A 12551-nucleotide genomic window follows, 5' to 3' on the forward strand; every position below is an offset into this window, starting at 1 on the left:
TCATGAAGGACAGAGAATGAGTTTTGCTATTGTTGACTGGATGGAGAATTCTTGTCTGTCCCACGTTGCAGATTCGGATGACTGATTGGAAGCAATGTATGCTACAGCGGCCCATTTAACCATTTAGAGTGGATAACACTGGGGAACACATTTTTTGTTGAGTTAGATCTTACACTTGTTTTTTACTAATTTTTGAGTGGTGAATCCAGAAATGACCCCAGTTTTTTGCTATCACATCCAGTTTTTACGATACAGGATACCCTCCATTTTTGTCAAAAAACATACAAATTTTACATACAATGAAACAATAATGAAATAATAACTTGAATGTAGTGTTTATTTAAATTTCCTTTGTTGATACAAAGGATTTATTGTTAATCTGACATTTTTTTTTTACAGTAAAACATTTGAAAATTAATCGGGTAAGCGGTTAAGGTTAAAAAGGAGTGTTCAGTGTTAGGACAATGTCGCCGGATGCTCCAACAATAGTCAGCCATCATATGTACATCCCATCCACCCTGATACCGTCCTTCCATGACCTTCAAATCTTGGTGGAATGGTTTACCTTGCTCATCACTGACTGCACCAAGGTTTTCTGGGAAGAAACAAAGATGGCTATGCAAAAAAAAATGCACCTTGATGCTCATATTGCAACCAAGAATTTTGTAGCTCTCCAAGATATTCTGGACAATTTCTGTGTAATTATTTGCTTGTGTGTTTCCAAGACAGTCCTTGACAATAGCTTTGAATGATAACCAAGCATTCTTTTCGACTTCTGACATTGTCCTGATGAAATGTTCATCTTTGATGAGCTGCCGAATCTGTAGACCATCAAACACACCGGCCTTTATTGCTTCAAATGACAAGCTAGGAAATGCCAAAATTAGGTACTTGAAACAGTCTCCTTCAGTTGGCAAACCTTTAACGAACTGCTTCATCAGACCCAGTTTCATGTGCAGAGGCGGAAATATATTAATCTTTCTATCAACAAGTGGCTCATGTAGAATGTTTGGATCACCTGGTTTCAGGGGAGATCTTGGAGGCCAATTCCTTTCCACCCAATGCCTCTCACCGGCTCTGCTGTCTCACATGCACAGATAACAGGGATACTTGATGTATCCACATTGCTGACCAAGAAGGAAGCATACCATTTTAAGGTCAGCACAGATGACCCAATTGTGTTGGTTATATCTCTTTATGTCTGCATATTCCTCACAAAGAGAAACTGAATGGCCAATTCAGTTGAGTTATAAACTGGAATTCCCAATTCCTCCAATAAACCAGGTATGTTATGGCAATACACAAAGACAATGTCAGTTCTAAAGTACTGCAGAAATGCAATTTCTCTGGTTCGAAAGTACGATACCTTCGTTCCTTTTTCAAGTAAATTTTTCACACACAGTCTTGATGCTAGGAATTCTGAAGCCTTCTTCGATAGTCCCAAATCACGTGGCAAATCACTCAACTCATGCTGATCAAATCCCTTACATACAGAGTCCTCTTCAATTTCAAACTCTTCATCATTGTTGTCACCTAGTTCATCACCATAATCCAGTTCTTCACGAGAGGGTAATGTAGCGAAAACTGGCACTGGGATTTCATCTGAATGAGCCACTGGGTGTATAGCCGATGGTAGACTAGGATACTCTATGTTACATTTATTTTTCTTGTTATATCCTGAAGTTTTCACTATACAAAAGTAACAGTCATTGAAATGATCTTCTGGCTCTCGCCAAACCATAGGTATACCAAATGGCATCTCATCACGTGTTACCTTTGTCCACATCCGTAAACCCTTGACACACTGTTTGCACACCTTATGAGGGGCCCAAGACTTATCTTGATCACCAAGTTTAACTTTAAAATATGCCAAATAGGCTTGCTCCACAAATGTGCTGATGTTCGCCCTTTGACTGAGAATGGTGAAAGCCACAGATATAACTAAATGAATCAGGGTTGTTTAGGCACTTACGACGAGAAACATCAGAGTCAGACATGATCTGAAAGAAAGGAATTACTTGTGTAAGTAGAAAAATGTTGGTGGTAGAGTAAAAACCTGAGGTGATAGAAGAAAACTAACTGCACTTTCAGAATCAGCATACCTATTTTAGTGCAAATAAGCTTAAAAATGAAAGACAACAAGTTCCCTAGTGTAATCAGAGCAGTACATTTCAGGACGATGACGCCGTTTGTCAACGTTGCTTTTCCCAAAGCTGTATCTATGGGCTCTGCTCAGCAATGTGAATAAACATGTAAGCTTAGAAACTGTGTATGCTGCATGAACATATTGCCCTGTGCAGTGCTCTGCTTCCCTGTGCCACCTGGATGAGTGGGCACCTGGCACCAAGAAGATCACAAAACAAGGCAAGGTCACATAATGTTCTGTCCAACATGCCAGACACTGAGGACAGATTTCACATTTTGTTTGACAACCACATATAAAAGTGGCAACAAACAAACAGCACAAATTCTCTCCCTGTCCTTGGACAGAGGTTTTTCACGCCAAGTAAGCAGACCTTCAGATCCTTGATATGTGAAATTAGTACATTTTATAAGCTGGCGATACAGTGATAGCATTGAGTTCTTTCTAAAACATTATAAAACCAAATCAGCAAATTATCCTTAAAGTAATCCTTATACCATAGAAAAAATATTTAATATATCATTAATAATATTATTACTATTATTAATAATAATAATAATAATAATAAAAAGGGCACCTGGAGGGTGTTGGCTTTCTTCTCCTACTTGGATGTATCAGATAACAAGCACCCACTGGCCATTGTGGTTCCACCTGTCGGCCCCATGGCATTGTTGTGTTCTGTATTAATGTACCCAGTGGTGCAGAAGCCATGGCACACAGGGCAGACCTGCTATCTGCCATGGCCAGAAGTGTCCAATAGCAGTGATGCTCACAGCTCTTCAAGGGAGTAAAAATTTCAAGTTTGTAAATTAAAACCAAAAGCATCATATAGTGCAGCTTAGTCTTTAGATGTGGAAGCTGAAGATTTTCTAATGATGGCTTTTTTTGTTACATTTATTTAACCTAGTGACCATGGCAGTAGTGCACTTCTTGCCCATATACTGGTAGTTGTTTCGTTTTACATATGAAAGCACAGCTTGCTCCAGAAGGTAATGAATGTCTAGGTTCCTTATTGTTTTTTTTTTTTTTTTTGCATTGTGTTTTTTACTCACAGTGAGGATTTTATACAGTACCTGACCACACTGTGCATGCACAGAAAAGTAAAAATAAATTTTATGTTCAGAAAAACATATGTCCTAATTGCATTTATTACTATAATGTACCTCTTCTGACTTACATACAAATTCAACTTAAGAACAAACCTACAGTCCCTATCTTGTATCTAACGGGGACTACCTGTATACTTTAAGGCCATATGTCCCAGTTACTAAAAGTTATTCATTACAGTCACTTGTATACAGAACACTTGCTATAAGAAGAGTGAGTATCAGTGGTCTTGGTCACCGGTATACTTGACCATTTGGGTGGGTCAGATACCTATTTTCCCTGTGGAACACTATGGTTTCTCCCACACATTTGTATGTTCTGTAGTGATGTACGGGCCAGTGGGAGAAACCACTAGCATACATGATGCAGGTTATAATTAGAATGTTATTTCTGTGTGCTCTCTGAATATTCTACTTTTGGAACTGAACTTCAACAATCCATTATGTAGCTGTGCACCTATTTACACAGCTTGGACCTCTTGTGCCTTTTACTCTATTGTTAACAGTTTGAAGTGAGACAAATGCTCACCATCTACAACCTGTGATGCCAGAATGGTGTAAAAAGTAGTCTGGCATCTATTGTTCTTTGTACTTTGGGTGTCACATGGTCTGATTGACCTGCCCACTGGCTGAATTTAGAGGAAAAGATCTATAGTGCAGCGTGCAAGTACATTTGGCCCATGAATAGATTTTACGGCCAGCACTTCGTTCTTTACAACCTATCATCCCGACTGCTATTAAAATTTGCCAAACTGAACACCAATTTCAGAAATTAAAGAGCAGGTATGCAAATTAGACTGTGATGTAGGTAGGCTGCCCCTCATGTGTTTTCTTTTTTAAATGTCTCATACAGCTCTGGACGTAGCCAACAATGGGTCCTGTGGAGAAATGGCTTAAGGCCTTCATGGGGGCCCCTTCTGGGTAAGGAGGATCCGGGGCCCCCATGCAGCTGCACATTTTGCACCTCCCTCTGTCCCCCCCGGTCTGACCTGTGTTTACCATTTCATAAATTTCTGAATAATATCTAAAGCAGCAATTTGATTAAAAATATGGCTTTGGACTGTCATTGTTAGCAATTATCTTCTAGGAAAAATAACAGAAAATAGGAAACCATTACATGGCGTCTTATCTTTTATTTTAGCCCGGACGTATTTCCGACCAATCCTTTGGTAGATTTCCATAATGTGGGTTGCTATGGCAACTGAACGTATTGCGCAATCGACCCTTTGTTTCCCTTGTTACAGACGTCTTGTTAGAGATCGGCACCTCGGCAAACACCGGCCGGGTTTTCGCAGGCTTCGTTCATCTTTCTTTATTTCCTCATCATCTAATGGGAGGTTGTTTCTGTTATCACAAGTGAAGATATCCTAAATATGCTTATTGTGACTTGTGTAAATGCTCCAAATTGGCATAGAACGGCAGCAACAATGAGCTTTTGGTTTTCTTGATGTGTAAATTTCCTCTACAGATGTACCTGTATGATGATACCAGGCTGCCAAACATCTCTTTGTTACAGAATTTCCTATACATGCCATGTTAAAGCTATCCTTCTCAAACAGGGTCCTGCAGAGGTCACTGAAGGGTTCCTCAAATTGTGGCCGATTGACCTCCCATGTGATGATGCCTGCATAGATCTGGAGCCGACACCATTTGGAGGAGCCAGCTGCAAAACTCTGATGGTTTAAATGTCTATAAAGTTGGTACTTTAACCATAACTATAAGGCTTTTTCCCCGACCGCCATTATTCGGTTTTAGCAGGGGTTGCCTGAGACCTGAACATCATATCGGGTGTTTAAAAGGTTGAGAAAGGCTCATTCAGAACATAGGAAGTGCTTAGTCCTAAAAGAACTATATGATTGGTAACCGACCACATGAATATAGAATCACAAGTAGGGTAGGAACAATATTTGCGGATCTTTTTTGGAAGGCTTGTTTCCTAAGGTGAAACAAATAGGGACTGTGGAAGTCATCATGAACAATTGATTTAACCTTCTTTCCTTGCAGGTATGAAGATCATTTATGAGACCCATAGGAGAACATTTAGATTTTTTGGCTTGAGTTTGAACTCGTTTTGGGAGAGTGCAATAAAAGGTAGCATCACTGTACAGCACTACAAAGCAGGAAGCAGAGCCTGCCTATGTAATAGGCAAATACAGTTGTATAACCCTTAACCATTCCAGGTCTTGTGTGATTAAAGTAAGATTTTTCAGTAAGATATCTTACTGGGCATTAATGCTTGGGAAGGGACACACACACACTGACTGTTGTGTAAATTTTGAAATGAACTATATGAAGTCACTTCTTTTTTGACCTTCTAGCATGGTCCCTCCTCACAGATCACTTGTGGGTGGGTAAAGCATTACTTAACATAGATTCCCTGTGACATTTAAACCACTGCCAAAGAGGTGAGGCTAGGTTTGTGCTTGGTAATCAAAGGTGCATATGTAAAATACGGGGTGCTTCCAATAAAGTCAAGGGGGCAGATTTACTAAGAAAGTGAAAGGAAAGTGAATTATCTCCTCGTCATGAATATATCATAAAGGATGTTTGCCTAACTGTATCCAATCAAATGCAAGGAAAAATCATGTTTTTCTTTGTACACAAATAAATATTGTTTGCAGAGTGAACCATTACTGCATTCACTAAGCTGGGTGACATGCCATGCAAAGTGGTAATTCACCTTTTGTAAGTAAAATAGCCTAAAATTTACCAAATCACCCCCACCATGCCACCACGTAGCACTGGAACCTTTTAAAAAGGTGCATTGGGGTGGGGATTTTATTTAGGCAATGATAGAAATGCAAATTATTTTCTTATTAACTACAGCTGATTTGTATTTATCCTGATAGCTTCAGATAGCTGATCAGTGGAAATCCATATTGATCACCAGTGTGTCCCAATAGAACTGGTGATTTTTATTGACTGGTGAACTTTTTATTTGAGATTTTCAACCAATAGATCAAATATAACACAGAAGGGTTTATAAATTGCTGCCCAGTCAATTTGACCTAGAAACAGATATAGCAGATTGTAAGCTCTTCAGGGCAGGGTCCTCTGCTCCTCCGACATTGTCTGTCATTTGCAAACCCTACTTATTGTACAGTGCTGTGTAAAATGTTGGCACTAAATAAATACTGTTCAGTGTTCTCCCTAGACCCCTTTAGCTGGGTGCAACCACTCGGCTGTTTTTGGGTGGTTACTGAAGAGTTGAGTCACAATACAGAGGCTGCCATCCACCTACAAATTTCTTCCCACCCGGCTTACAAAAATTCCTTGGATCACTATTTGACTGCCACTGGGGATGAATGAGTGGCCATTTTATTAGGCATTGAAAGGAGCAAAAAAAAGGATTTATTATTTACACACCATAGTGTACGGCTACACTAAAACTGGTTGAAATTTAAGTTTGACTGTGTTACACTCTGATCATGTTTAGTTGCCAGTAAGGTAAGCCCCTCCACAACCACCCCCCCAAAAAAAAACAAAAAACAAATGCATAGCAACATAGAACTGTTTACCAAAACAATCAGTTCCAATTGACTTGTTTTATTTGCATTAGATTTGCATTACAGCGTTTACGAGATTACCGGAACTATAACAAAGTCCATTATACTTACCAGGAATATATATTTTTTTGGTTTACTGCTGTTTATTGAAGTTTGCATTTTGGGATTACAAAACATACAGACTGTCAGCCAATTACATCGAGATACCAGGCCAATATCTTTGTGTATCCTATGTTCCATGAACATTACATCAAAGTTGTTCTTTTCTTTTTTACAGAATGCACAGGAAAAGAAAAAAAAAAATCAATGTCAATTTACAAGCCAAAAAGATTTCTGCTTTTATGGTCCTTTTCATGAAAAAGATAAGAAACAAAATTTTATATAAACAGTTTATTTAATCTAAACAGCAACACAGACAGAACGCCATATAAACACAAAGGAAGTGATGCAGAAGCAAGTTGCCGACTGTCTGAGGCACTAGGTTGCAGAGAATGGCAGCCTAGTCACTGAAAGACCTTAAAAAGGAAAATTTAGGGGCAGGGAGGGGGTGGAATATGACATTGTAATTTTTTTTTAAATTTTACTACAGCCAGCTAGAGGCTAGATATAGTTCTAAACGTTTTTATAGCATGCCTGCATCGGATAGCAAAGGAAAAAAACTATAGATTACTAGTGGATTTATAGAAGTATAAAAGTTTATAATTTTACAGCAGTTGAAATACTGACATCAATATTAAAATAAAAGCAAGTTTTACATCATAACAATCAAAATACAAAAAGACGGAAGGAAGAGACCCTGTATGAAAAAACTGGGGGGAATATTCAGCAGATTTAGAACTCTATACAAGTGGCGAAAATGGAAAATGGCACACATAACCCCCTCCCCTAAGTGAATTTGTTTTTTGAATATAGCATCATTCAATTTTGCAAAAAAATTTTGTTTTTGTAAACAAGTTCTTGCCAAACCAATCCCTTCCTTTTTAGGTTCTGTTTTTTTTTTTTTTTTCCTTTTTTTTAAAGTTTTTATTGTAAGATGCCACACGATTGAAGCTTATGATGGAGCGAACTTCTTGGCTTGTGCTCTGACTCTTTTTTCATATTCAACTCTGTTTTGGCTATAAAAAAAATAAAATAAAAAAATGTGTTAACAGCAAGTGCAAGGTAACTTTTTTATGAAGTTGTATTGCTATACTTCCAGGCCCACAGACATGAATGTAAAACTGATCTACCACCAGGAAATGATGAGTTCAGCAATAGCAGCTTCCATATAGAATACTTATTGCCTGGATATAAAGCTGATGTTTGGGTTTTATTCACACACAAAAGACAAGCTGCAGATAACTGCAACAATTACCTGAACATCTGAGCTTTATACTCAATCTGGGTCAGTGATTCAGAAGATCAGAACATCAAACCAGGCAAGCTGGATATTTTTTTTTTTTAATCCTTGAAGGTTACTAAACTGGAAGATTTGGTGGCTGCATACATTACAAGTCATTTGCCATTTATAGACTTGGAAATTGCTGCAAGTCAACAATCAAATCTCTATCAACGTGAAATAATGCTAGGAAGTCCAGTCCAACTCTCCCCACATCAAAGCTATATTTGTATATTATTTTTCACAATAGACAATGGTAGGTGTTGTGTAAACTGGATGTGGATGAGAAAACTGCTTGTCGGCTCAGTACCATTCTAGTCAGCATGAGGTATATGCAACAGGCTGTAGTTCCTGTGGTTTGGGTTGAAGAATAATTTATGGTAAATGTTAAGCTTCCACACACTTCAAAACGTTTTAGCATGGCAAGGTTAATGACATTTCCCCAAAGTATATACTGACCAGTAAATTGTGTATGCCTCTGCTTGAGCTGGATCTTGTATATTTGGTTCATTTAGAAGTTCTTGTATTCCTAACAAGATCTGAGGAAATATGGAAAGTGTTATCAAACATGTAATAGAGTAAATGGTATAACACCAAGTCAGTGCTCACTCCTGTACACCAACAAGAGAGACCAGTCATATATTTCTACATTTCTGATATGGGTCCACCTATTTGGCAACTCAACTTAATTTAAGATACAGAGCAATATAGAATACCAGGCAGGGCTTTATTGCAGAAAAACAGAAGCAATGTCCCTGCTGCAATAAGCATTCTTACCTGCCTAATCTCTCCCTTAGTCTGTCAAATATCACTGAGCTGTCCATATCCACATCCTGCTTTTCCTTGCAGTTCCTGGGACTGAATGAACTCCTGTATGATAGCACAGGAATTATGTTGTCCTGGCCTATCAACATCAAAACAGGAAAGAAAATGATAGTGCCCTTGACTAAAGCGGACAAGCGAGTAAAAAATGGGTTTAGTTCTGCTTCTGCAAACAAGGTTCTCTTTAGGCAATATATTCTTGCAAGGTTGTTTTCTTTTGCATCTATGGCACAAAAGAAAAACCTACTTTTGAGTGTAGTGAAAAATTCATTTAATTCAATCGTTTGACCTGTTTAAATTGACACAAGGATTATCCTGCAGCATTGCAACATTTACAAAGGCTCCACCCTGCCCACACAATTCTATGTAGAGAGCACAAACCCAGATATAAATGTTCAGGAAAAAACAGCAGTTATGTAATGTTACGTAGACCTGAGTAGGGTAAAGAGTTAAGGTGTTAGAAGGAACACATTTCATTAATATCATAGGATATTAGGACGTACACATGAATAGTTAAGTGACAAGGTACCTGTTTAATTGTGATTGCTGGCCTCCAATCCTTGTCTTCTTCTAAGATGGACAGACACACTGTGCCTGAAGGATAAACCTTTGGGTGGAATAAGGGAGGCTCAAATTTACCTGTATGTAAACAAGAGAATCACGTCAACCATCAGTGGACTTCTTAAGCAGTGTCAAAAAAAATTACACTCACTTAAATGCATGTACATGTATACTATACAGAAAATTGGCATCTTTGCTTTTATCCTACTGCTGCCAGAGTCATGTTTTCCATTATGAAAATGAACTTAAAGCCAAAACATATAGATGTTATGATGGCAGAGAACCCAAACAAATACTAGTTGCTAATTTTTTTTTTTTTTTTTTTTTTGTGTTGTGTGACAACTTTGTGTGACCAACTGGCAGAAAAGGTCAGAGCTGTCGTCACCAGAAAACTGGATGGGATTATATATATTTTAAAAACAAAAAGAAAGTTCCTATTCAAACTGTTAGCACATTAAATGTTTATGATTTGAGTTATCATACTCCAAGCTAGTGAAGAGTACAAGACCTGACAAGGACCAATGAAGGCTGGTATGGATCGGATTGGTTCCCAGGCAAAAACAAAAGGCACACAATGTTTTAATGGCTCCCAAACTGTCTTCTAGGTAGCTCTCTTTTTAAAGCAAAAGCAGAGGTACTTACATTTCGGGGGCGAGGAGGGATAATCATCCTTGAACAGCATCCGAAGTTTAAATAATCCTCCTTCCCAAGGGGTCTGCAGGGCACAGAAAACAAGTAAACCATTAGGAATAGAAAGGCTGGCAACATGTATTAAATTAGCAGAGAGGGGTACCTTAAATTGATCAACTTCAAAACATTTTCCTTGTTTGCGGATATTTTCTAGTATCCCACCACGATTCAAGAAAACCGTGTCCCTTAAATGTCAGCAAGTGTATGCACACTTGCACCAATGCCAGATCATCAGAGGAATTTGGTTATCTTGATAAGATGAATAAACTAAACTCTTTTGACAAAGTGTTACAGAAAAGTATAGAATGATAGTAAGAAGAATAAAATGGGCCTAATGAATATTTTCCTCCAAATGTCCAGGTTTCTAGCTGGACATACTTCAGTTCCATATGGGCCAGTCCCACTATGCATACTGAGTTTTATTTAATTATAATGATGGTATTTTGAGGCAGAAGGGCGAAACTGTGCATACCAGAAAAAAAAAAAAAAACCTTTACATTGAATGGCCAGTTAAGCATTAATATGTTGACAATTTTTAAGTCGGACGACTTTGACTCCTGCGTCTTACCCCTTTCTTGCCTGGAATGGCACATTCCCAGTTCATCAGGTTCATTGTGCCATCTGGATTTTTTGTTGGAACTGCCACAAAACCCTTTAGAAATAAAAAAAATAATCACAATTACTAACCCAACAAGCTTCAGAGAAGAAAGAAAAAAAAAAAAAAAAAAAAAAAATCAGCTGAATGGAGAACACTTACAAAAGGATGGTCTTTTCTCCAAGCTTTCCTCTCCTGTGCAAGTCTGCTCAGGGCTATGCCAGACATAGTTTGGGTTCCTAGAATTACAAAGCATAAACATGAACCTCAGGATAAGGATAGGACACGTGCAGGCAATGACAAGGATGGAGCATACAAATATTGCACACTATCATCATCTAGTGGCCATGACACGTACTGCAACAACACTTTCATCAATACTCATTAAAGGAATTTGTTTTGATAGAAATAAGGGAGTTGTCAATACCGATTTGCTTGGGAAAAAAGTGCAGGCTCCAGAAGAGCCATCCAGCTCCAATACTCATTGCATTAGGAAATCGATTTGGCATGCAAGGCAGGAATTCAGCCTTCCTATGCCGCAGTTTGTTCCTGGTGACTCACTAGATACCAAGCCAAGACCAAGTTGGCAGTCACAGACTGCAAAAATGTATATATTATATATATCTATCTATCAGCTTTCATAGGTCTGTCTCAATAAACAAAGGTTTAATATTGAAATGCAAAGAATGCCGTTACCCTCCCCATCATGCCATCCAGACACAATGCAATGACATCCAAACAGTTCAATTTCACATCTGACCAGACTATTCTATCAGGGTTCACTGGCTTGTAAAAATGTATGTTGAAGCTCAAACTTTTTTTCCCACGAGTGATACCTGGCTTTTTGACAACTCTTCCGATTATTCTTTTGGCTTCTGCGTCAGATTTTCACAGGTTTAGGTGAAATGATCTTCCTTCCACTTATGGGTTATGGCCCCAATGGTGCTCATTGAATATGGAGATCCATCTGTAACCAGTGCCATCAGTATCTTTTAAAACAATAAGGTTGTAATAGTCTTGAGAGAGCCCAAAAGCTTCTTGTGTGATATCTTGGTAATGAGAAACCTTTTTATAGTCCATCAATTAGGGCCAAACCAGCCGATATAAAATTTGCACCGATATAAGGATTAATTTGTAAATTTCAGCAGTTTCTTGCCTTTCTCTGCATTTTGCGCCTGCTTTTCAGCATGTGTTCACTACTTATTCCGTTTATATGGACGTTTATTTTTTTTCTATTTCTTTGCATGTTTGGATTACTTGGGTTGTTACTGACATCTGGTGTAAATGTCATGTCATCATGTCATGTTATCCTATTAGAAATAGATTTCCTGAGAAAATTGTTGTGTTCAATATTTCCCCCGCTGTATGCACCCAAGAGAAGCACAAGTTCTTGTAAGGCCTGGGAGGATAATAAGAGAATGGTTTCCAAGACGCATCGCTATTCTTGCAGGATTTCATGATGCAATAAAAATGCCGTCTTACCATTGTCAATGTTTTGTATGACATAAGCTTAGGGTCTTATGCAAGAAGGAATCAGAGTACAACATTTGTAATTACATTGCCCCGGGGACTCCATTATATGACATCAATTCAAAACATTTGTGTTTACACCTTCACTTGTTTAACCACCCAACCGCTAAGCCCGTACTTTCTCGCCATAAAAATTTTTGCTATAATGGATAACCCCGTACTTTTTCGCCAACACTAAAATCCCTACTTACCTGGTCCCGCTGTGCTAATCCAGCGTCGG

The 12551-nt window shown here is 38.4% G+C and overlaps 1 protein-coding gene across 1 annotated transcript in view; it reads right to left on the reverse strand.

The window, feature by feature from the left end:
* Window positions 1–7432: 7432 nt before the first annotated feature.
* Window positions 7433–12551, reverse strand: part of UBE2I (ubiquitin conjugating enzyme E2 I) — a 17281-nt gene continuing 12162 nt past the window's right edge. The window contains exons 2-7 of the mRNA XM_072417728.1: window positions 10964–11040; window positions 10775–10858; window positions 10159–10231; window positions 9485–9594; window positions 8593–8672; window positions 7433–7870 (exon numbers count right to left, since the gene is read on the reverse strand). Of these exons, the coding sequence (XP_072273829.1) occupies window positions 7807–7870; window positions 8593–8672; window positions 9485–9594; window positions 10159–10231; window positions 10775–10858; window positions 10964–11029 (477 nt within the window). The 5' untranslated portion in view covers window positions 11030–11040 and the 3' untranslated portion in view covers window positions 7433–7806. The remainder of the gene's footprint in view (window positions 7871–8592; window positions 8673–9484; window positions 9595–10158; window positions 10232–10774; window positions 10859–10963; window positions 11041–12551) is intronic.

The sequence above is a fragment of the Pyxicephalus adspersus genome, chromosome 7 (assembly GCF_032062135.1).
Source record: "Pyxicephalus adspersus chromosome 7, UCB_Pads_2.0, whole genome shotgun sequence".
NCBI classification, from domain to species: domain Eukaryota; kingdom Metazoa; phylum Chordata; class Amphibia; order Anura; family Pyxicephalidae; genus Pyxicephalus; species Pyxicephalus adspersus.